The following is a 26,983-nucleotide window of genomic DNA, read 5'->3' on the forward strand; positions in this document are numbered from 1 at the left end:
GAGTCACTGACACTAAGGTGTCATCCTTTACATATATAAACAGACTTATAAGGTAAGATTAAGTCAGAGTATAAAGTTAGTAGCAAAGATTTGACATACTAAGTGTCCTCACTGCATCCACATTCCAGGTGTTCTAGCTGGCACGCTCATGCCTCTTGTGTCCAGGCTCATGAGAGCCACCTGTAAGTTTTATGCACAATTCCAAAGAAGCACTTCTAGAAAAGCTCTGGACAGATGCACCTTGCTTTCACCACCCTACAGACACGTGGTGCTTGGGCTCCTGTTGTTACTCACCGGCACCTGACAGTGCAAGCAGCATGAAGGCTGAGGACAGTAACAGTGAATGGTAAGGAAAACATGGCCTTTGTGCTGGCTGATTACCACAGAGGTGCCCTGGTGGATACATCTTGAACCCGCTGGACATGTTTGTAATATCTATGCAAAGATCAAGTGTGGTAGTACAGGACCAGAAGTGCGAAGGTCTGTACTGCACCTTCCCCTAGTGCACAATGATAATTTTTCAATTTAAATCAGAAAAGGTGTAAGGAAGAGATGGACAGGAGTCAGCAGAAGGCAGGATTCATCTGGCATGTTGAGTGCTTTTCGTGAGATTTTTAAAAAAATGTACTTCTCTGCTCGCATTTCTAGCATGTGTGCTGTCAGCAGCGTTGCTGGCTGTTCCAAAATGACTGTGCCAGCCTTTTCCAGTGGGTAAAGTATGACGATTGTGTGCCTGTGTAGCTGGTGATTGTAGCTGCTGAGAGACAGAACAGATTGGTACACAGATGAATGAGTTGTCGGCTGCCCTGGAAGCACTGTTTCACTGTTGCAAGACCCAAGCCTGCTGTACATAGTTAAGGTGACCTGACAAATCTGGCGTAGAATGTGGCTGTCACTTCTGGAGGAGAACTGGAGGGTGACAGCATTAGATGTACTGTGTGTGAAAGCTGGCAGCAGTCCTGGGGTAGGGACCTGCAGTCACGACACTGATCTATTTTCTGTACAGCATTTTAATGAGGACAAACTTTCTAGATGTGGATTGTGGCTACATTTGTAGAGAGAATCTGATACTGTGATTACTTTGCAAGAACCTAATTTTTTGTGTAATAGCTTGGAGAGATTTGTTCTGAGGTTTTTGAGTTTGCAAATTAGGTGTAAAGATGCGAAGGCATTTGTGTGTGGTGTAGTGGAGGCAGGCTAATGGGAGGAGACATACTTCTGGCTAAAACTTCTGTTACTTGTTCAAAGTTCATGCAGTATAATAATATCCGTTTGTACAAAAAATATCTTATTTGCAGATGCTTTTCTGTCATGAAACCAATAACGGATGACAAAAGCCTTTTAAGAAAGGGTAGCAATGTCATCTTTCCTGACAGGTATTTGCATCCATTAGTATATGCAATGAAGTCCAAAGAGTCACAGGTAATGAAGCGTGGTTTATATTTATTACTCTAGCTGTATTATGAACCTATTAATAACACTGAATATGGTTGCAGAACTTATGCTCTTTTTCTGATTGACACAAAATAGAAAATTAATTTCATTCTTAGTTTTTCAGTTTAATAATATGTAAAAGCCAAAGACTGATATGTCCTGAAGACATAGAGTACTACTCCTCAATGTGTTAAAAATGACCTTTTAGATACTATTATGTTAATATCTGATGTGTCTTCCCTCTTAAAGATGGGGGAATACAGTGATCTAGCCAGTATTTAAAATTTAATTTATTATACTTCGTAGGGACATAAAGTTGATAAAATCAGTTTCTTGGGGTGGAATAGTATTAGAACCAAATATCCTGGCTAGTCACTATTTAAAAACACAGAACAAAAGCGCAATAACTGATGAATTTTTGAAACTATTTCTTTGAAAGTAGAAAATTTCTTAATTTTAAATGTATGTAAATTTTAGAAAAGGGAATTTTCAGATTTAGGTATACATTTTCACTCTTCATATAAACTCTGGATACACAGTATGTATGTATGTATAGATTTTCACATTTGGAACTAGTTGTGTATAATACAATATGTTTTCAGTCTTCTCTGTTTGTGATGATTCCAGCATGGGGAGAGGTAAAATAGTGCTTACTATATATTTGCTAAACACTGATAATAGCAGCATTTCTCCAGCAATTGTAGAAGAAGGGTCAGTCATAGGACAAAATGTACATTACCAATGAACTGCTGAGAAGATTCAGAAAGTATAATAAACTTTGAGAGGTAACACTCACCATGGTATTCTAGAATATATTAATCATGATTAGATATTCATAAGGAAGGTGTCAGAACAGAGTTGGTGTTCAGCCTGGAGAACAGAAGGCTCTGGGCCTTTCAATACTTAGGTGGCTTGTAAGAAAGATGAGGGCAGACTTTTTAGCAAGTTGTGTTCCCACTGGACAAGAGTTAATTGTTTTAAACTAAAAAAGGGTAGATTCAGACTAGATATAAGAAAGAAATATTTCACAATGAAGGTGGTGAAACACTGGAACAGGTTGTCCAGAGAGGTGGTAGAAGCCCCATCCTTGGAAACATTCAAGGTTAGGTTGGATGGGGTTTTGAGCAACCTCCTCTAGCTTAAGATGTCCCTGCTTACTGCAGGGGAGTTGGACTAGCCAACCTTTAAAGGTCCCTTCCAACCCAAACTATTCTATTATTCTAAATAGGTTTTCATTTGTTTTCTGCAAGATATTGAACTTGCAAGGGTAAAAGCATTAGCAGGAGAGAAAAGGGAGATGGAGATTTTTGTTGTACTTTCTCAAAAACTGAAAGGAATCGTCCCCAGTTCAGAGGTGACTAGCTCATCAGTGGGGAGTAGTGTGGTAATTCTGGGAACTTTTCATGTACCTTTTGTTTGCCTTAAAAAAAATCACTTGAATTAATTGCTATACTACTTTTTACATGCCCTTTTGTAGAAATTGCTGGTGGTTTAGGAGGTGCATAAATGAACCAATTGTTTTCAAAGAAGTTATCGCTTTCTTACCGAGTGCAGTAGTCATTAGTGTTAACATAAAGCAGGCAACATGTCGTACACACAGATACCATAAATATCTGTAATTTTTGTATAAGCATATTGAAGTATAGTGCACATATCCTGTAATGTATTAGTCTAAGATGTCTTTACTTACAGAAGAATGTACATTGAAATTACTAGAAATATGTAAATTCAAAAGAGATTGGGTATTGAATTTATGTAAGACTGTCTGTCTCAGGCTTTGGATGTGCGTCTGAATCCTATCCCTGTTATTAATACTATTTGAGGGTTTGAGTACAATAGAAATTGTGAAGAATATTCAGCATCAACTACCAGATTTGGAAGCATAAACAGTTTCGTGCTGTAAAATCAATAGCCTAAGTGATGTGAAGAGGTACTATGTAATCTTATGGTATTTTGCACTGTTTTTAAATAAGTAAAATATTGATTTAACTATAACTGAGCATCTTGCAGGTTAAACCACTTTTGAGACAGTGCAAAAGTTTCAAGGCTAGAACACTATCATCTGTTGCTCTGCTGAGCAGATAAATTGTGTTAGATTGCATTTTATAAATGTATTCAATGACTGCATTTTTAATCAAGGGTGTATATCAAATAAAATTTTACCAAGTAGAGTGTTTCATACTTATGCTTCATAAGTTTCAGTAGAAAGCTTTGATTAAATCTTTCTTCATTGCAGTTCTGCATTGAACAGAGCATTTTTTCCCCCATCCCAGGAAGGGTCAGCTTGAAGAAAATATATACCCTCATAAGTCAACTTATGTTGACCAAGTGTATATGAATGGCTGCAAACTGATTATATGAGTAAATATTGTTATAAAGAAGTTTTCAGTATAATAATTATTCTGGAAATTTTATGAAAAGAAGATGATAGAACAGTAACATAATCTACAAATTATATGGGGCAGAACAGGTAACTTTCTTGAGGAATGACTTTATGGTCTCAATTCCTTTACCTAAATGAGGCAAGTGAGATGCCCTAAAATATTTCAGCTGCCAGTTTAGAAGGTACAGCTCCCCCAGCAGTGTTTCTTACGCAAGGATTTTAAGGAACAAACTTCTTACCGATAATAATTTATCAAAAAGTTTCAGAAGTAACTGTAATGGAGAGAAGTCAATAGTGAGAAAACTAGTGTTCCTCAGATTAATGAATTCTCTGGAAGTAGACTAAAAAGTAAGATGACAGAGCTTTCTGAGAATTGGAAATGAAAATCTAAATTTGATACTGGAGAACTTATTGTACAGTGAGAAATAAGGAATAACCATTACCTGTTCCATATCATTCACTGTATGCCTCCTAAGCTTTTAAGGCAAATCTAAGGCTGACAGAGAATGAAACAGAATCCTACAGTATAGGTAAGGTAATGGTAAAATAGCAGGTGAAACTCATTGTTAACAAGAGAATTAATTCTTGTGTGGGGAAAAAAAACAGCGCCTTAATAATTTACGTATGATGAGAGGAAAAGAACCCCGCACTCTAATTATTTACATGCAATGTGTAATTGTAAAGTAGCTGCTTGCATTCGTAGGATATATGATATGGGAGTTATTATTAATAGTTGTCTGAGAATTTCAGATCAGGCTTTAGAGGCAAACAAACCATATATACATTAGATTTTTATTTCTCTCACTATTTTAACCTGTAAGTTACGTTATACATTATTTAATAAATATAATTTATTACTTAAGCATAAGTATATATAACAATTGATAAAATATACCTTATGATAATTTGTATTATAAGTTATTTTTAATTAAAATTTAGAGTAAGGGAATTATTGGGAAAGGAATATCAAATGACAAAGAAAATATCCTGCTCTCTAAGTTTGTGATGTATCACTGTTTTGAATACTGTATTAGTCTCTGGTTAAATTCCTTAGAAAAATAGTACAATGAGGAATGCACACAGAGAGAAAGAGGAAAACCCAGAAACACAGATTGGTCTCTGTTTGAAGACAGAGTAAACAAAATAAATTTTAAAAAAAACCTCGTCAGATTTCTAAATATGCTTATATGAATATGAAGAAATATTCATATTACCAAACATGCTTATATGAATATTAAGAAGTAACACTTCATACCCACATAATGTTATGGAAATAAAAATATACATAAATTAAAAAAGGAAGCAGACAAACTTAAGGAGTTCAAGTCTGACAGTGGATATTAGACAAAATAGCTAGCTACAGTTTCTAGCTATAGGCAGTAAATAGACTCAGAGAAACACACTAACTTTTATGTTCTCTCCTTGTTTCTTTACTTATACTTTAAGAATTTACCCTTGGCGACTAATTTAATAATAAGTGGTTATTAAACACTATTTGCCTCTCTTTAAAGTATCACATCACTGTTTAGTGCAAATAAGGAATTGGAACAAAGGTTTTGGAAATATAAGGTACTGATTAACAGCTGCCTAATGATGGCCCTGGTGAAGTAAGGGAAAAGTAAAATAAACACAGAGGATAAAGAACTTTTAAACATTAGAGTGGTGAAAACATGGAGTGAAACTAAATCTTAATTCTGCAAGGCCATAAAAATAATTAATTTCAGAAGAGCAAAAGATGTCAGATGATAGCAATTGAGACCTCTAGAAAATTCATAACTGTATTAATCAACATGTAAGTTATCTTGTGTTATCTCAAAATCCTTACAGACATGCAAGAGCTGTGTTGTAATATATAGAGCTTATATTCACTTAAGTATTTTGAATGAACAAACACATCACTGGAAAAAACTGCAAAGGTCAGTTATGTATCTGCCTGACAATCTGATTTCACAACTTTCATAACACAATCAAATTCACTACGCTACTTTCTGGAAGATGCCTTAGTGATGTGACAAACACAAGAAGAGACATATCTGTTCAGTAGCATTTTGCTGAAATTGTCAAGTATAATTGGATAATGCTTGCTTATTTCTTGGATTGTTTTTTTTTTCTTTTTCAAAGCTGGCCTCTCCTCAGTCTTGTCTAAGTTTCAGTCTGTCACAAGTCCCCTGAGAGACAGAAAGTGAGATTCATGATTTATTCATCTTTGATTAAAGCATAAACCCCATCATCCCACCCCTTCCAAAGTTCTCAGAAATGCATATACTGTCTGGGAGATTAAAGTAGAACCTTTATTTTTTCAACTTTTCGAAGTCATGATAGCAGAAACATACAAAAGATTAAGTTGCTTGTTCTCAGTAGCTCTACAATGAGCTATATTTTTTAACTATTAGATTTAAAAATGTTAGTTAGAAATATGTATTAGTAATGCTGAAAATCTTTGATTTTTGTCTTTTTCTCATGAAACATACTTAATGTTATAATCAAAACAATGTTAATCATTTATTTGACTCTGAAATTCTTTGAACCCACTTATCTCCAGGTCTTGTGCAACGCTGAACAAAAGCCTTCTAAGTACCTGTAGTCACTCTTATATTCAGGTTTAATGATCTATGAAAAAGTTTCTGACAGCTTAAAGGTCAGTATGTCCACTGTGACTCAAAATAAACAACAAAAATGAAAATAAAAGTAGTCGTATAATAAAGCCCTTGAGCTACTGCTATACACGTACAGTAGTGATTAATTAAGTTATAAATACAGAAGAATGTTATCCAACAAGGAAGCATCAAATGCCGTCAGATTATAATCAAAGAGTAAACAAGGTCTAGATCAGTAGTGCAGATCTGACCTCAGAAATATGTTGCTTTGCCCTAGAGTGCATGGTATAAGCATCCTTTATAAACTCAATTTCTGATTGGCAATATAACCATTAAAAGAAATGAACAACTTAATATTTGTGCTGTACCTCTAAGAAGGAATAAGAAGGAGATTATATTGGGTATCATGAATATGTAGAGCTGATACTTTATTTCTTTCTCTTTGCTTAAAAGCAGCAACAAAATCTGGAGTTGTAATAAAGCTTTGAAAAGTCATTTTTATTCTTCTCTTTAAGTCAGCTTTTTAAGAGTGTAAGTCTTTAAGGACAGATCATAAGCTTTGTTAAAAGAATAATAGCATAGTTTTAAGGAGAACTGTGGTTTTGATAGTAGTTTTTAAATAAATAGCCACTTAAGTTGTGCAATAAATTCAATAGAAAATTTGTATAATGCTTTGAATTGTAAAACTTTGAAAAAATGGATTTTTTGTTTCTGAAACAGCTAATAATAACTGCAGTGACCCTATGTGCTTTTGGGATTTTAGGTGGCATCTGTCCAAAAAGCTGACTTCTTTAATTTACATTTTAAGCATTCATCCATGTAACAGGCAAGGAAGTCAGAAACTGAGCATGTAATAATTTTCTCTTCTTTTGGGCAAATACAAAGGAGAAGCCTTTCAAGGGTGAAGCAATTTTCCAAAACTATAAGGACTCTATTCTTTTACACCACATGAAGCTTAAATGCACAAATGGTAAAAAAATATTAAGCTGTTCATAGCTAGTTTTAGCATGCATAACTTATTCATGTATATCTTTATTCTTAACAGAGATTTCTACATTAACAGAGTAAGTGCATTACAAGCAAGGTAGAAAGTAAAAAATAATGAATACTCATCCATAAGTCAGCCTCCAGAGAAGTTGTTCATCTCTGTCCCACATTACAGGACTAAATAATACAGACTTAATAACACAAAGTGAGGATCAGTGCTGTGTTGCCTGCTTAGCATGATAGTTTCAATACAGATGCTGACTATCAATAATAAATATTGAATATTTCTAATAGGTACTGAAACCACTTACAAAATGCACATTTATAGGTCCATTAGGAGCAACATAAGGAAACTCTTATGTTGTATGTATCCATAAATTCAATGAGTATGATTTTTATAGGGCTTCCATAGTGCTGATCTTAGCTTTATGAAGTTGTGAGGTGTTTCTTCAGTTGAAAGTAACTCTGACACAAATTCTCTATGATTTCTTCAGCATGTACTGCAAGGATTTTCTCATAATTTTCAGACCATAATTTTCTCAAAGCCTTTAGCATTGGAAACAGTTCTGATCATTCTTCCAGTTCATTGTGTATCTCCATTTCTAATAGCAGTAACAATACTACTATTATAATACTCTAATTTTGGTTCTAGTGGGCCACATTTTAATGTTAGCAGGATAATTTAGGTCTAGGTCACCAAACTAGTCGAGTTTTATCTGGAAAAATCAAATTGTGTGTTCATTCAAATAGAAGGTAATTTTTTGATAACCTAGTTTAAAATATGTCAGAACATGCAAACAGCACAAACTGGGTTGTTATGATCACTGCAGGACGAAAAACCTATGGACCATCTATAGCTGCTTAATTGTATGCATACATTACTGTATGCATTCTACTAGGCAGATATTGGTATTGGCTGTTAAAATGTACCTTTAAAATACAAAGTCTGAAATTGTTAATTTAACATTCTGACTTAATATTAAAATTGCAAATGAATGAGTACCTTTCTGCTAATTTCAAAATCTTGCATGAACTATTAAGAGTAGCCTTGTCCTCCGTTTCCTCATTTCTTTGTATAACACTTCTATTTTTGAATGCGAAATGTGTAAGCAGTCTGCCATTTTAAGCTTCGCATAAGAAAAATTAGATATAAATAGTATTTCTTTCAGTTCTCAGTGCATCAGCTATTTCTGAAGACTAATACAAAAATATTTACGTAATTTCCTGAAGTGGCCTGTGACCTAATAGTTCTTAAAAGTCTGATTTGCTTTTTTTTTGGATTGTTTGTAACAAATTATAGAATGCTGGTACATTAACCATGATAGTGCTTTGGCAGTTCAGATCATCTGCAACATGACTTGTGGGATACTGAAACAGACACAACCAAAAACCCAAACCAAAGGAAAGTTTTTTTCAAATAATCTTCCCTGAATTCTGCAGTTCATTGCAGTGAATTCTGGGGAGAAAAATGGGGAGTTTACTTAATATACTGGAAATATTCCTATAATGCTGGCATATTCAATAAAGCTTATAGGCTGTATATAATTTCAATAATGCAATTTAAATATTCCTTCAGAACGCTGGTGGAAAATACAGTGCTTTGCTTACGTTTATACTTCGGTGCTGATAAGGTAAAGATGATGCTGGACATATGCAAGATATTCTACGTTGATATCTTTCAGGTTGTGAATAGTTTATCACAGGGGGCTGCATTTAAAAGAAAAGTTTGATGATCGTGCAATTGATAATCATCTTTTTACTTTAAATTGAGAAACACTGTTGAATTTTTTACCGCTGCTTTTCTATTATGTCCTATCTTTTCAGAGGCTTTTCCTGGTTGTTTCCTTAGTGAACCTCTTGTATGGGTATAGTAACAAGAAAATGTTCAGTTCAGCACAACAAAATTGATACTGTGATCCCAAATGCTGCTACTCTTTTTTTTATTTTTCTTTTTGCTGTTTTGCCAGATGTATTACCCTATTTATATTATATTTATTCAGGTCCGCAGTAATGGAATATCAATGTTGTAAGTCTTTATTATATGACTTATGTCAAAATAACATTACACTCTGTCACTGAACTTCTACATTTTATTTTGACAGGAACGGGCCTGTGAAGATGTTTATGTGGTGGACAGCTGGTTTACTTTTTGGATGCATTTTACTGGGAGCAGACGGGTGGCCAGCCAAGGAAGGATATGACTTCAAGCCCTATCAGCCTTTAGTAAGATTACGTCACAAGGTACAGATTACTCTCCAGCACTTCTGCCTTTTCTTCTGTGATCATGGGATAAATTGTCTTGTTTGTGTTTATTGGAGTAATGTTCAGAAATTAACTTTTTGGGTAACAATACCTGCAAACATGTAGACTTAAACTGACAAATAAACAGGAGTTGCTTTGATTTGAAAGCCTAGAAGTCTTTCAAAGATACTGTGCTATGCTCTTTTCTAGTTTTACAAACTGGAGATTATGTATATTAACAGAAACTCAGAGGGATAGTCAGGAGAGGTTGTTAAAAGGTCTTAATGCAATTGTCAGAATCTGCTTAAGGCAAAGTACTCACTGGATTTCAGACTGAGCAGCAGCTAGGGGAAATGCCCATCAAAATAGCATGGTGTTGAAGATAACTGATCATGAAAACTTGTCTGCATGAGGCAGGATGTTCGCAGTGCTCACTGAATTTGGGAGTTTTGAATCATGGTATAGTGCAAATGTTTCCTGAGATATGGGGCTCCCAGCTTCAAGCACTATATGCCATTCAGAATTTGTCTACCTGCATCACATTTGTCATGAATCCAAGACTCCCAAAATAGTTTTCTGCTAACAAATCCTGCTCTTCTTCTGCTAGAAGAGAAACTTATGTGGTGGTTTTCTCAAGCAAGGAAAAGAACTGTAATATCTCCATGAGCTGTCTGAAGCTAGCATAGTTCTGATAACTACTTAGTTTCCTCTTGGCATGGTAGTCATGAGAGCACACTGAGGAGCCCTAAAACCCACAATCAGGCCAGCAGGTGATAAAAGTGCTTCTTTTTCCCCTTTCTTCTGAAAGTCTGAATTGTAGACAGAAACTCTAAATGTTAGTTTCTATTAATGTTTCAAGATCTGGGTAGTTTAATTTCTTGATACATTTAATGAAATATGAAAGCTGTTTCCTCTTGGTCCACTCTTTGTAAAAAATTATCCAAAATAATATGATTCTATCTCAGTATATGAGTGTATGATAACTGAATTCTGCTTAAACAACTGAAATGTTTGTCTATTAGTTGATTATTGTATAGTATGTCTGGTAAATATAGAAAGTTTCTGACAGAGAAAAATTAAATATCAAAATTTAAATTTCATTATAGAACTGTGCATCTCTTAGGGAGTGTTGTTCTATCAGAATAAAGAATGCATCAAGCACCAGACAAGTAATAAGCTTTATGAGCTTTAAACAAAATACAACAAAATTGCACAAGGAAAAGACTCTAAAATCTAGAAGGAATGAGAGAGACTAGTAATAGAACTGTAAGAGACAAATCACACATACAAAGAATATCCCAAAATAAAACCACAAAAAAATTGAGAAGAATCAAGGGCAGGGATATAAGGTATAGTGAACACCATTTCTGGGATTTAGATGGTCTCTGACATTAATATTAGATTGCATGTGAAACTAATAGTATATTGCTGTTCCTTAATAATACTTCTAATCCTTTAGCAACTCTCATATGGTATATGGAATAGGCTGTCATAAACATTTCAGGTTTAATATTGGGAGGGTTACACCTACTTATATGCCTGTGTCCACATACACATATATACACACACACACGAAAGGTTAGAGAGACTTTACCTCTATTATTCATTCCTTATGTATTTTTGAAAACATATGTAAAAATATGTACAGAACAAAAGCGAATGGCGTATCCTGTAAATAAACTTTGTACTTTTTAAAACAAGATAAAGCTTAAAAGGAAAGAAAATGAAGACTAGAAAAAAATAGTAAGAAAAAGAATAATGAACACATGATATAAAAATTTATTCTGAATAGCAAAGAAAATATGGTGATTCTTTTTCCTAGGTGGTAAAAAAATGGTTTAGTTTAGTTCAGGTATGGTTTAGTTTAGTTCAGATACGCATTCAGAACATGTGTATCATACAGTAAAGGAGACTTCTGCTTCAATCAAACATCTAATATATCAAGTGCTTACATCAAGTTATGCATTCAGCATACTTATTACAAACAGAAGATGATAATGAATATCAACAGTCATATTTGCTTTTTTGCTTTGATCAAGCAATATGTATGCAAGTTTGAGTGCAAAGATTAGAAAAAAAGAAAAAAAAAAAAGAGTAATCGTTCTGTAATAAAAGGGAATTTATCTGACTTGAACATTCCAAACAGAACAACTCCAAATGTCAGACTGCAGGGAAAAACAGTCCTGTTGGTATTTAGGTATTATCTTGAAAAAAAAAAAGTACATGGCCTTTGAATATAAAGGTTTTGCTATTTTAAAGGGGATTATGAACAAATTCAACTCCTCATGCACAGAGATTAACACTAGGCATTTAGTCTGATTGAGTGATGGTCTGAACACGTAAGGAAAAGCATGAAAAAATCTTTAAAAATAGGGTAAAGCATTTATGCATGAGGATACATTTTTTTTTTTCACTCTGAGCATGAGCAAGTACTGAAACAGCTTACCGAGGCCTCCTTGGATGTTTACAAAAACCATCTGGGCATGGTCCTGGGCAACCTCTAGGTGACCAGTCAGGGAAGTTGAACAAGGTGAACTCCAGAGATCTAGTTCATCCTTAACAATTTGGTAACTAGATGATTAATTATAATACATAATTCATATTTATTAATTATAATACATATTAATTAATAATGATACATAATTATTAATTACTTAGGATACATAATTAATAATTACATATAATAAAATATAATTAATTTCTATATTTTTACAAGTTGTATTGTCAACTTGTAGGCTTTTATTAGTGAAAGAAATTTTTAAAGAGATTTTTAGAAAAATGTTTTTTACAAATTTTTTAAAAGTTTTTATAAAATCTTTATTAGAAAATGTAAATGTGATGTTAATGAAATAAGACAATATCCATTAATCCCCTGCTTTAATAGGTTGATAGCAAAATGTCTGATGAACTAAGCTTAAAAGTTCTTTATCTTTTAATAACAAATATCCAATTTGATTCATTGGTTGTTCAAAACCTTTTGGAATTGTTTTTACTTTGGAATACATTGTTAGTCTCTAGCTTTGTACTGTCTATCTCAAATTCTAAAAGCCCTTTATGCCTTCAATATTTAATGAAGCCACCTCTGTTGGAATTACATTTATCGTTTACCTGCAACAAATAATTCAACTTGCATAACTTAATTGAGATAGTTGAAATATTTAATATGTTTCAGAGAACTAATTATAACATCAGGATTTATTAACATTTTATATATAATATATCCACATCATCACCTCGTTGTTCTCATACAAGGTTATTTAGCCTGTAGTTTTTTACTAATTTTGAGGCCCAGGCAGCATTTAATTCAGTTGTTTAGTAACTTTATGCTGGGATGTGATTGGGAGAAATGTGATTCCCCACATCCTGGTTGCAGAGGAAAGCAAGCCACACACACACAGTGCCAGCATGTTTTGCCGGATAAGCCACCTGACTCTCCAGGGACCTATAAAAAAACCTACCTAAAGCTCCAATTTAGATATTGGAGAATGTTTGCTAAGGATTGCTTTCATGAGTTTTCAGGTTTCTATGTATATCTATTTTGGTTTCGGAAAAGGACTGTGAACATATATTTTTCTAGTAACAGAATATAATTTGTGGGGTTTTTTTAGATTGTTTATAATGGACTAAATATGATGACAAATGCTTTAACAGTTATATTGCAGTATCTCATGCTACTTTAGACAGAATAGAATGTACAGCTGATTTAATTCTTATGCTACAGTTTTATGGAACTCATATCCTTCTTTAGTGGTGGAAATAACTGGGAAAATTGGTGTTATTGGTAGACATTTTTAGTGCTGCAATGTGTAAGAGCCTGCATCCAGTTTTTCCTTAGAAGGTGATTCCTTTAAGAAACCACCATTTTTACTAGCAGTTGAAACCACTGTTTTTCAGTCTCCAATATTTTTTGCTGTTATTGTTAAAACTGTGCAGAGAATGATAGTAAAATATGTGTTAAGTGTACAGATAAGTATTTCTAAGTCTGGACTGCAATGTTTCATTGGCTAATGTCAGAGCAGATGGATGGTACATGAAGTTACGGTATTTTGACTCTAACCAGAAGTCAAGTCTAGTACTGTGGATATTACTGATTTCCCAACTTTGCCCTTTATATCTTTTAAATATGCAGCAATTTCTTACCACGTAGAGTGTATTTTTGTGTGTTGAACTTGATCTCTAGGCATTAAAAAAATATTCATTGGTAGACTTTTAATGCATCATATACTGTATTAATGAAAAGTTTCCACTTTGAATGATTTTCTCATTTTATTATACATTAGTTGGAGTTGCTTTAATATCACAGTGGAAATTTTAATATCCAGTACCTATGATGAGCTGCTACCTTTCGAGTATTAAGTTTATTTTGGGGAAAATTTTCTAACAGAAAATCTGTACAAATTTATAAAATATAGCTCTATGAACTTCCAGCATTTTACACCTAAGCTATAATTGTGGCCCAGATCATTATTTTAATCATAATCATGTTCATTATTGTGGTCATGAGGCTCAAATCTTTGGCTGCATGGTTGATGTATGAAATAGTCAAACCCAGGAAGAGCAGAGTTAGCTTGAACAAGGACAGAGAAAACATATTATGAAGCACTCCTGAAAATTTTACTTCCAGTCCCTTTCTGTTGTTGAAGTGTCATGGTGTACACTTACATGCTTATTCTGAAACCCTCTAGTCTATGCCTGAATAGCACGTGAATTTCTTGTATGTCAGTTAATCCTTGCTTCTTCATTTGTCAAAATGTTGTAAATATTTCTGGACTTTTCATTTGGGAATCTTCTTGTATTGCTGCCAGAGTATTCTAAGCAATTTGTTAGTATCTAGGTTCCCACCTGAAATCACTAGGCAGTATTTTTAGCATCCTAATGAATTTTCTTCTTGTAAGTTGCATGTCTGTGACAGAGAGCAATGCTTATGCAATGTCTTAAGTGAAAAAGTGTATGCTTTGAGATTTCCAGTTATAAATAAGAAGGCAGCAGGCAACAGAACACTGACTGCTGGTTTCTAAGTCTCTGCCAGAGACTAAGAAATATCAAACATAGTCTGTACATTCATATGTGTATTCTAGAACGTGCCAAGTCTGCTTATTTAACACAGGCAAGCACAACCCTCATCTGCAAGTTGGATGATTCACATGGTTTAGTAGGAAATAATATTATCAATGATGCTTCATTCTGAGTGATATCATTATGGGTAGAGTTTGGGGTTTTTTTATACTTAAGGGACAAATGTTGAAGATTGCTCATTTAGTCATTGTCACATGGATACCTCGGGCCCGATTATGGTCTTATGGAGTTAAGACCATTACATTTATATTAGTCAGGAAAGATTTCTTTGTCTAACAGAGCAGGGGGATACAGAGGGTATGGGAAAGGTGACATGCTTTGTTTTTAACAGCTTTCATGGACTTTTTGTAACAAGTGATTTTTTTCCCCATAATGATTCAAACTGTTTCCAGCCTTGCTCTTCTTTTGTCTTGTTTTACCAAAAAGCTAATGAGATTTGACTCAGATGTGCAGCAGTCACTGTTGTCTGTGTTATTTCTCCAGAATAGAATATTTCCTTTAATTTCTTGTGAAAAAACTCCTTCTTTTCCTTTCTCTCTCTCCCCTTACAATTGCTGTCAAGTTAAATTCTGATTCTCATTAGTTTAGATATCAGGTTTAAGCCAGTTTAAAGGTGTTTAGATTAGATGAGAATTAGGTCTAGTATAAAGGTGTTTAGGCAATAATGCTGTCTGAACAGAACAGAGCAAGAGAAAAACCTACAGTGTCATAAACATCTTCTGCCAGTTTTTTTTCTGAAGACAAACCTAAATGTATAAGCATGAAGCATAGAATATGTTTTCTGCAGTTAGGTTTTTGCCCAAAGTTTATAAAATAACTATTAGCATATTTTGTGTTATAATGAAACACCTCTAAAACACAGACAGGCATTATGTTCATTTAGGGTGTCAGTCAAGAAACTAATGCAAAGAAAGTAGTACTTTAGGATTCAAAAATAGCCTGAGCTTTCCTTGTGTGGTCTCTGAACAACCTGAGGCTTATAATACACAGTGTTTATCTCAAAAGTCTGTTTGCCTGCAGGATCTGAGAAGTCATAAAATTTGATCCTCTAAAGTCCTCTGTCCTAGAGAGAGAGAGAAAGTAAAAAAAAAAAAGTCAATTGCAGCAAAATGCAGCAGTGAATTCTGAGAACTAAGAACAGAGCTTTTCCTAAGCATGTCAGTGCTACTCTCAGTTCTAAGGTAGCAAGGGTATTTTCTTCCTTCTAAGGCTCCCTGAACACAGTATCTATGTCCTATGCAAATTCCAGGACTTCATTTAAGTAAAAATACTTGCTTTTTTGTTCCCTCCCCACCCCCCTCCCCCATCCCCATCACTTGTCTAACTATAGTCAAGGACTCTTATAAGACTTTTTTTTTATTATTTTGCTTTTCTCAGGGAGAAGGGAGTATGTTCTGCATTCTAATCTTTTTCCTGTGGGCAACACCATTCAAAAGACATGGCTTATTTTTTTAAGTCCCATTACAATCATTGTATATTAATAAGCTGATATCAATTAAACATGCTCTTTTTACTATCTCTTGCTACATGCTCAAAGCATTTTTTGAAAATGTCTTAAGAAAGTTACTTGCAAAATCTCTGTGAAATGTCTTCTGTAGTCCTTCCAAGCAGTGATTTGTTGCATGGGTGTGGGGGGGGAGGGATGTTAAAATCTAGAATTAAGGCTAGTATTAAGTTTTTCATTCAAGCTGCCTGCTGATGCTCCCATTGTTAATTTAGCAACATCTAGTTGTACACATCTAATCAAGAAGTCTGTGGTGCTAGAGAGGGAGAAATGGTATGTCTTTACCATTGTACTGAACCTCTAGCTTTACACGTCTTTTGTGGTTTTGTTACTAAAAATAACCACTGTGGAAAAGATTAGTCTCGCTCAGTTCTTTTAAAGACTGATGAGATCCACATCTACTATCTAGCTTTAGATTAACAGTGCCTTTTTAATTTCGCATGTCATCTTGGCAACAAAGAATAAAATAGTGGTTTATGGAAGTAATTAGCTTCTACGTTTCTCAGCTTGGCCTTCTCATACTGCTTTCCAGGAAGGGGATTTCCAGTTAGCCTCTGAATAGACATGACAATGGCTTTTACTTTTCTAGTGTTTGGAAGTTTTTGGAGAAACACAATCTCATTTCACATTCTTGATGAGTATACTTTTTCATATGCTGTTGCAGTGGCAAATCATCATCACAAACAGCAGTCACAGTGGTAGCAAAACAAAGCCAGAAGAGTTTTGTTTTAGATTTTACTTGGGACACTTTGCTCCTGCTCAAATTTGTGCAGTTTGGATTTTTAAGACCATGAAAGAGGCCAAACGCTTGATGTGCATGCTGCTACAAAAGTCTGAGATATTGTTCTTTTCCATGCTTTCCTTGTTGTCTTTTATTCTTCAAGTCCTCAAGAGTAGTCTGTATGTAATTTTCTCTTTTTTTTTTTCTGTCAGCAAAAAGTTTATTTTATTCTTTTCCACTATTTTTTCCCAGTCATTTTTCTCCAAGGGTTTAATGCTTATTTCATTACCTGGAAAGCATAGACTTTTATTATCATTATTAACCTTTATTATCTTGGTTTTTTAAAATGAAAGTCATGTCTTGTAGCATACACAGTGCTTATACTGTGAAAAATAATATGAAAAAATCAATGTGTAAATTTACATGATGTATAACAGCTTTATTGATGTGCAGACAAAGCGTGATATATCCTCGTCTCGTTTTTTTTTTTTAATTAATTAGTCATCTACTTAGTTTATGGTTCGTTTTTTACCTTTCTGATTCTAATAACTATTTAAATTCTGTTTTTAAATGAAAGCCATTATGTATTTTAAACATATTTTTTAAACACCAATATACTGCGTGTCTATACAGTGATATATTCTCAGCTGAGTAAATGCAGCATTGACATATAACAATAATGTTTTGTAAGAAAACTGTTAATTACATAGAGCTTGAGTATAAAATTAAAGTACAATATTGGTCTCCTTATAAGTTGACGTCAGTTAGATTGACTAAACATTATGTCTTATAGCCATGTCTCTTTTCAATAGCTGTATTTTAAAACACCCTCAAGACTTTCAGTCCTATACTATATGTGGTAGAAAAACAAGTTTTGAACAAATATCTCTTTTTCACATAGGAAAGCATCTCACTAGTTTTTACTCTTTCTTCTTCATTGATTAATTTGTCCTAGGTATTTTTTTCAGTAGTAATTTTAACCTGTGATAATTTTACTGAGAATATCACGTGCAGTGACAGCCCAGATCTGGTATGTTTTTGATAAAATCATATTTGATTAAAAAGTTACGGTACCTTTTTTTTGGTTTTGCTTTTTACAATATCAGCTGTCTGACCTCATGTTACTAAGAGATCATGTTAAACAAGTCATCTGTACTTCATGGAAATCATGACTTTTGTTATCTTGCAGTAAGAGCATTTGTTACTACAATATGTAAGATATTTCTCTAGCGTTTATTTTTCCTGATCAGCTTTCAATTTTTTAAAAAATTGACATTTTTTTCAAAATTAAAATTTTTTTATAATTGAAAGCTTTATAAAGAGCCATGGTAAGAAACATGGATAATTATGTATATTTTATTTAGTTCTCTTCACCAGGCTTTCATTTGAGAGTTTTGTAACTGGAAAACTCAGTCTGTGACTTTATTTCCATTGCTTACAAAGCAAAATATCAGTAAGAAATTCTCATAGCTTCTGTCCTCTTGCATTGTGGACCTTTATTGCTGAAGCAGTCTTATGCTTACCTTAAATTCCCTCCAGTTCTGCATAGGGAAACTGCATAGATTACAATAGTTGTCATGACATCTTATTTCTCCTCTTCATCTGTTATATTTGCTGGTGGGATCATATAAGTAGTCAAGGTCAGGGCTTTCTATTTGTTTCTGATAACTGATTCTACAGTACATCTTAACAGACAAAACAGTACATCCATCGTTATCCTTTCAACAATAAGGGAATTTGTTGTCTTTCAGTTTCAGATTTAATTTTCATAAATAAATAAATTTAAGCCAAATGGTAGCATCAGCAGCAGCAACAGGAAATAAACAAAAAATAACCCAAACCAAGCAAAACAAAGCAAACTGAAAAAAAACAAACCAAAACCATGCAAAATACTGTTTTTATTTGCTTTTCAAATAATGGGGCTAAATATTCAGATGCCCATTGAAAATGTTAAAGGTTTTGGTAGTTCTGCTCATGCCTGACACAAAGAAAATGGGAAGACTAACAGCTTCATACAAAGATGTCTTAATTAAGTCTGTTTTGATTGTTAGGCATTGATAAAAACATGCTTAAATGCTTTTAAGAACATGGGAGGTTAAAGCCTAAAACATAAATGTTAAAACAAAAATCTCCCAAACATAAAATAAAAATTGTTACTATTTGGCCTTATTGAAAGTATGATCTAAGGCAAGAGTAAGAGATTATTGTTTCACTTGACGTGTCTTTTTAGCTCCCTGGCATTCTTAAGTTTTCATTAATTTGTTAGATACTTATACTGTTCATATAAATGAACATGTAATGTATCAACAGTGCAAGGTTTGAACAGTACATTCATATCCACTGTGTACAAGAGCAATAAATTTCTTTGACGTTGTATGATATTGACAACACCTGCTTAATTTTCATTGTTAATGCTATCAAATAACTTCTGCAACTGAATTCCCCTATTCAATGCATTGTAACAAAGTATTAATTTGAAATAAGAAAAATCAAACAAGCTTCTCTCTTCCATGTCCCCTCTTTCTTATGAACATAAATCAAGCAATAATTATCAGTCATTTTTTAAAGTATAATCTGTAACTCTGGTATGTTATCTAGAACAAACAGCCTATAATTCAAGTGTAATTTCTAAGGAGAAGTAAGGCCTATCACTCTTCTGAGGCATCAGTGCAATCTTCTATTCTCTTGAGTGGTTCATGGAAATGCTATTAATTTCTATTACCCTTACCTAAGAATTTTATGCACACATCAATGCAAGCAATGCAGAATTAATATTACATTATCTTAGTAGAATTAATTAAAATTTGTTGGTATATCTAATATCGTTTGGTGTTACATGATTTGATGTAACAATTCCAATTTATAAAAAAGTACATTGAAATTAATAACTACTGTATTACAGTACTGCCTGTCTGGCTTTCCGTATAAAATTCCCCCAATTATTTCTATATTCCTTCATTCCTTCTGTAACTGGGGCATGAGTAAAGCACACCTTTCAAAAAAAATCTACTGACTTCTCAAATACTTTCTATGCCTTAATGTTTTAAAATAATTTCGCTTGATGTTTTGGCATTAACAGTGACTAAAGAACAGATTTTATCATATAGATACGTCTTTCTTCTCCTTCCAATGACTGCTTTCTGATATCTACTCCATCACTAGATATAATGCAGTTAAAGTCTTTGGTTTGGTACAAGAAAAATTTTGCAAAACATTATTCACATTTATTATTAAAAACAAATGCTATTCTAGCTGTTTCTACTAGCATAAAGTCTAGGGAAGAAAAAATACATTTTTTAAAAAAATATATCAAGAAAGAACTATAAATAAAAAATACGCTATTAACAATTAGATTAGAACTTGAGATGAGTAGTGAATTGTTATTTCAACTCTCTGCACGTTTTTTTCTTTCAAAGATATATTCTTCTAACACAGATTCCAAGAGAAAATAACTAAAAGCTTTACAATACACTGCCTGCTTCACAGTAGGGAAACTGTAACAAATGTTGTGGGTTTTATATCTGTAGGGTATATAGCTTTCATGAATCACTTAATGATTTATTTTGAAAAGTTTGTTGAAATTCAAGATTCAAATACTGAAAAAATATTGAATTTTCTAATATTCAATAGAAAGAAAATATCTTAATTTTACTTTCTAGTTTCCTAAATGCCATGTGGTGGGTAATATGGTATAACTTTTCATCAAATGTCTGCTTAAAATGAATATATTCCTCAAATATCTAGTTAAATATTTTACAAAAGGGTAGGTGCAATTGATTAATATTCATATCATGAGCTTCACACTTTTCTTTTGCAACACTACCTTATCGGCCTTTGTAACATGAATGGGAGAAACAAAATATTATATTCCTAGAAATTTCTCAGAATATTGATTTTAATCAATACTGGTAGATATACTCCAATTTTGCCCATAATCATGTCCTAACACAGACAAAATATTACTTGCATTCCTGGTTTATAAGGAAGTAATTGATGTTTATGCTCTTTTGTCTGTACTCTCTAATTGTCATTCTTCCTGCAGATTTTCTTTTATCTAGAAAAAAATTTGCAAAGAGGAAAGATAAGATATGAATGAGCATCAGACAGGCTGAATAATAAAATGCATTGCACATTATGTGGTTTTTAGAAAATTACACTTAAAAACCATTTCTGAAATTTTCTTAAAAAAACTGAATAGGATTTTTAGGCAAATTACTCCCATTAATGTCAAAGGAAATTGTGCAGCTAAGACCCATCTGTACTGGGATGGTTTTTTTTGGAAAAAAATAACAATATATTGTCAGGAAATACAACAGAGTACAGTAATTTTGAGGGTACCTGGAATTTTAGAAGCTCACATGAAGGGGAAGATAATGTAATATCCAGTAAATACTGTTTCTTAGAAGTGATAATTCAGTATGCTAAAATATTGCCTCTTTGACATCGCTTCTACTTCTTTGTCTACTCATAGAATCATAGAATAGTTTGGGTTGGAAGGGACCTTAAAAATCATCTAGTTTCAATCCCCCTGCTGTGGGCTGGGATGCCTCCCACTAGATCAGGCTGCCCAAGGCCCCATCCAGCCTGGCTTTGAACACCTCCGGGGAGGGGGCAATTCACAACTTCCCTGGGCAACTTGTGCCGGTGCCTCACCACTCTCTTGGTGAAGAAATTCTTCCTAATGTCTAGTCTAAATCTGCCCCTCTCCAGTTTATATCCATTCCCCCCATCTTATCACCACAAGCTTTCTTGTAGGCTCCTTTCAGGTACTGGAAGTTCGCTATAAGGTCTCCTCTGAGCCTTCTCTTCTCCAGGCTGAACAAGCCCAACTCTTTCAGCCTGTCCTCACAGGGGAAGGTGCTCCAGCCCTCTGATCATCTTTATAGGCCTTTTCTGGACCCGTTCCAACAGCTCCATATCCTTCTTATGTTGAGGATTCCAGAACTGGACACAATACTCCAGGATGAGGTCTCACAAGAAAGGAATAGAGGGGCAGAATCACTTCCCTTGACTTGCTGGCCACACTTCTTTTGGAGCAGCCCAGGATACGATTGGCCTTCTGGACTGCGAGTGCATGTTGCCAGCTCATGTTGAACTTCTAATCTACCAGCACCCCCAAGTCCTTCTCTGCAGAGCAGCTCACAATCATATCACCCCCATCGTGTACTGAAATAAGGGATTGCCCCGAACTGGGTGTAGGATCTTGCACTTGGCCTTGTTGAATCTCATGAGGTTCTCACAGGCCCACTTCTCCAGCCTGTCCAAGTCCCTCTGGATGACATCCCGTCCTTCTGGTGTGACAACTGCACCATTCAGCTTGGTGTCATCTGCAAACTTGCTGAGGGTGCACTCAATCTTGCTGTCATTATAATTGATGAAGATATTAAACAGCACTGGTCCCAGTACGGATCCCTGAGGGACACCAGTTGCCATGGATCTCCATCTGGACTTTGAGCCATTGACCACTACTATTTGAATACGTGTACAATTCAAATGCCTTGTAATTAAAGTTGTAGAATTAATATAAGCTAGTATGTTGCTTTTCAGCTACTGTAGCTTGTATACAGGTTTTAAAAATGTTGCAGTACTCTCTTAATGAAATATTGTCTTTACTAACAGTTATTCCTTTAAGTGATTACATAGTAGCAAAGTACTCCAACTGCATAATGGACATTGAATGTAAATGTAATGAACACAAAACTAATTATATGCAATTTAACTACCTTTTATGATATGACTAATGATAAATTTTCATCATAAAATGTTTATCAAGCAAATAAGTTTGCAATCCCTCTTCATCAGTTTCTGTAATTAATGGCTTATGTTTATTAAATTTTGAACTTTTCACATATCAAGGAAAACCTACGGTATGTCTTAGACTAATAAACACTTCATTTGTTTAAAGAACTCTGTTAATTCAGTGTATACTTTCTAAATGCAGGTAGCACGGAAAAGGGGATGTTGAGTTTTTTCAAGAAAGAAACAAATTTCCTCTTCTAGCTACTCTGGCAGAGACATGCCCAGATCCTCAGCAGGTGATTCAGGCAGACAGATAAGTGAGGTTTTAGATGTAATACAAGTATCTTTTGTGAACACAGAATTATGTGGTAGTCAATATGCTTCTATGTGCAGCATCCATGGCTTATAATACCAACTCTTCTTTCAAAATGGGAAAAGCAAACAGAATACCCATTAAATGGAGATAAGGAACTAGCTTTACTGTTTCTAAAATGGATGATATGTTTTGTTAGTGCCTTATCTGCCTTTACATATCCGTATTATTTTACATATATTTTTAATAAATGTGTACCTTCTTTGGAATCCCTGCACATTAAAGAGTCCCTTTGACCATCCTAATTTACACCTTTTATTATTAACATAACCCCCTTTTTATAAATAAAATTTGATACTATGCTGACATTATTTACCAAAGATGTAATTTCTAAGCAATGTTGATGTCAAACTGTTAGAATGTGTTAAAGAGATATTGATACTATGTGTGTCTTAAGGCAAAGAGAAAATATCAACAGAAAAAGGAGTTTTTACCTTTCAGAAGCATTTCTTTTTATATTTAAATCAGTGTTTTTACAAAGCCTGATATATATTTTCATATATATCGCAAATAGTGTATAAGTTATGATTTGCCAGAATAGCAATTTGTGTGTTCAACCATCCATGATAATTTTAAGTTCACAAAACCAACACAAAATTTGACATTTTATCCATTTTCATCCACTGTGCTTTGAAAACTTTGCATTGAATTCAGTCTTTTGAACACACAAGGAAGGTTTCTCTATAATTCTCCATAAATTCTAGTATGTTCTGCATCAAAACGTTTTTTCAGGCTAATACATTACGAGGCAACACAAAGTGATGCAAAACCATGCAACTTGTCTGGTTAATTTGGTTAAAGATTGTTAAATTCAAAACTCTTTTGCTATATTGAAGCAGATAATTGCTGGGATGTAAGATTTGCTCTTCTTACAATGACTCGTAGCAATAGATAATAACATAATATTGTGATTTATGTAATCATTCTAGTGTTATTCAGACAGTAAATATATATGTTTTCTTTGACTGTTAACAGATGAGGTGAAAATATTTTGGTTCTATATCGTAACGCAATGCAGGAGAAAAATAAAAGAAATAAGTGCAAAACCAGGTCTATTAAGTCTTCCACACCACGTTCTTTATACAGAATTAGTAAGTTTTACTTAATACAGTGATGTTTGTTTGCATATTTACATGCTTTCAAACAGCATATGGGTAACATTTGGGTTTTATTTTCAGGCCAACTAGCATCAAAAGTCTAGCGTGCTAGCACAAATGCAAGTGCAAAGATCTTTTGTGATGAACAAGTTTTTGTTTATCTCTCTCATGTTCTGGGACTCCTAGAAGTTTCTTTATATGTATTTCTGGATTTGTTTCCTATGAGGAAGAAGTGTTCCTATCTCTCTGAATCTTTGAATTTGGGTTTCTTTAAGTTATAGCTGCTTATAAATTAAGTCATTGCTTCTTGGTGTTTTTCATCATAAATTAATATACATACTTTATTTCTTAATAATAAGAAAGGATCTGTATTTAATGAACTCTCAGTATAATTTTTTCATATTTTTAGATTGGTGTTTTCAGTTGAAAAGTCTAATATTATAGCAGACTTCTGCTAGGCAGAAGGTTAATTGTACAGTTCAGAGATGCTACACTCAGTCTAATCAGAGGTTAGTCTTGAAATAACTTGAGGCTTACATACTTCCCTTTCTATCTGGATGCACTTTGCAGCTACCAAGCATTTTGTTGTCACAAAGCTTATAATACTAAAGCTGGCCTATGATCTGCTAGCAAGGTTTTTTCTTAGTAGTTTGGCAGCCTAAAATCAAAATTCTCGTCTTGAGAAAGTTAAGCCATGAAAATCTGTTCAAAAATCTTCAGCTGAAATTAAAAAAAAAAAATATTAAAAAAATGAAGTCTTTAAAGAAAATAGAAGGCATTTTCAGCTAATTCCTTCTTCTTGTCTTGAAATTTGGGTTTTTTTTGGAGTCACTAAAATCCTAACACATCTCATTAAAAAAGAACACCTGGGTTTTGGTTTTTGGCTAGTTGATAAAGTCCCATGGGAGACAGTCCTTAAGGGCAAGGAAACCATGAGGGCTGGGTACTCTTCAAAAAGGAAATACTAGCAGCTCAGGAGCAAGCCCTCCCCATGTTCTGGAAAAGGAGCTGACAGGGAAAAAAAAAAAAAACAGCTTGGCTGAGCAGGGAGATCTTGAGAGATATCAAAAAGAGGAGGAATGTTTATGAACTTTGGAAGAAGGGAGAGGCATCTTGGGTGGACTACAGGGGAGGAAGTGAGATTGTACAGAGAAAAAATCAGGAGGGCTCTAGCCCAACTAGAGCTCAGATTGGCCAAGTCTGTGAAAGATAACAAAAATCTATCTACAAATACATTAACAATAAAAGAAGGACCAGGGAGAATATTCAGTCCCTGTTGGATGCAAATCGGACAACTGTGACAAAGGATGAGGACAAGACTGAGGTACTTAATGCCTTTTTGCCTCAGTATTTAATAGTAAGGAAAGTTGTTCCCTTTGTGTACACACCTAGGAGTTAGAGGAGCATAATGAAGCTCCCGTGTTCCAAGAGGAGGTGGTTTTAGAGACTTGCTTGCCCAGCTAGACACCTGCGACTCTATGGGGCCGGATGGGATCCATCCAAGGGTATTGAAGGAGCTGGCGGATGTGATGGCCAAACCCCTTTCCATCATCTTCCAACAGTCCTGGAAGACTGGGGAAGTCCCACTGGACTGGAGGCTGGCTGATGTTGTGCCCATCTACAAGAAGGGTCGCAGGGAGGACCCAAGGAACTACAGGCCTGTCAGTCTGACCTCAGTGCCAGGGAAAGTCATGGAGCAGGTGATCTTGAGTGCTATCATGAAGCACATGCAAGAGAACTGGGTGATCAGGCCCAGTCAACATGGGTTCACAAAAGGCAGGTCTTGCCAAAATAACCTGATCGCCTTCTATGACAAAGTGACTCGGCTGCTGGATGAGGGAAAGGCTGTGGATGTGGTTTTCCTGGACTTCAGTAAAGCCTTTGACAGAGTTTCTCACAGCATTCTGTTTAGGAAACTGTCATCCTCTCACCTGAACAGGCGAACGCTCTCCTGGGTGGAAAACTAGTTGGATGGCCAGGCCCAGAGAGTGGTGGCAAATGGAGTTAACTCCAGCTGGAGGCCAGTTACAGGTGGGGTTCCCCAGGGCTCAGTGCTGGGTCCAGCCCTGTTCAATGTCTTTATCAATGACCTGGATGAAGGCATTGAGTGCACCCTTAGCAAGTCTGCAGATGACATTAAGCTGGGTGGAAGTGTTGATCTGCTGGAGGGTAGGGAAGCTCTGCAAAGGGATCTGAACAGGCTGGAATGCTGGGCTGAAACTAATGGCATGAGGTTTAACAAGGCCAGATGCTGGGTCCTGCACTTGGGGCACAACAACCCTATGCAGTGCTATAGACTGGGAGAAGTCTGTCTGGAAAGCTGCCTGGAGGAGAGGGACCTGGGGGTGTTGGTTGACAGCCAACTGAACATGAGCCAGCAGTGTGCCCAGGTGGCCAGGAAGGCCAAGGGCATCTTGGTTTGTATCAGAAACAGTGTGACCAGCAGGTCCAGGGAGGTTATTCTCCCTCTGTACCCGACACTGCTGAGTCTGCACCTTGAATACTGTGTTCAGTTTTGAGCCCCTCGCTACAAGAAGGATGTTGAGGCTCTGGAGCGAGTCCAGAGAAGGCTGACGAAACCGGTGAAGGGGCTGGAGAACAAGTCTTGCAAGGAGCAGCTGAGGGAACTGGGGTTGTTTAGCCTGGAGAAGAGAAGGCTGAGACCTCATTGCTCTCTACAACTACCTGAAAGGAGGTTATAGAGAGGAGGGAGCTGGCCTCTTCTCCCAAGTGACAGGACAAGGGGGAATGGCCTCAAGCTCAACCAGGGGAGGTTCAGGCTTGACATCAGAAAAAAAAAATTTCATGGCAAGGGTCATTGGGCAGTGGAA

The 26,983-nt window shown here is 35.0% G+C and overlaps 1 protein-coding gene across 3 annotated transcripts in view; it reads left to right on the forward strand.

The window, feature by feature from the left end:
* Positions 1-26,983, forward strand: part of FSTL5 (follistatin like 5) — a 286,299-nt gene that overhangs the window by 18,853 nt on the left and 240,463 nt on the right. For 2 of the 3 annotated variants that reach the window (XM_069855803.1, XM_069855804.1), the window contains exon 2: positions 9,504-9,642. In XM_069855803.1, coding sequence (XP_069711904.1) covers positions 9,520-9,642 — 123 coding nt within the window. In that variant the 5' untranslated portion in view covers positions 9,504-9,519. Of the gene's footprint in view, positions 1-9,503; positions 9,643-26,983 lie in introns of those variants that run through there. The other variant, XM_069855805.1, reaches the window with a different exon arrangement.

Source organism: Phaenicophaeus curvirostris, chromosome 4 (assembly GCF_032191515.1).
Source record: "Phaenicophaeus curvirostris isolate KB17595 chromosome 4, BPBGC_Pcur_1.0, whole genome shotgun sequence".
Taxonomy (NCBI): Eukaryota; Metazoa; Chordata; class Aves; order Cuculiformes; family Cuculidae; genus Phaenicophaeus; species Phaenicophaeus curvirostris.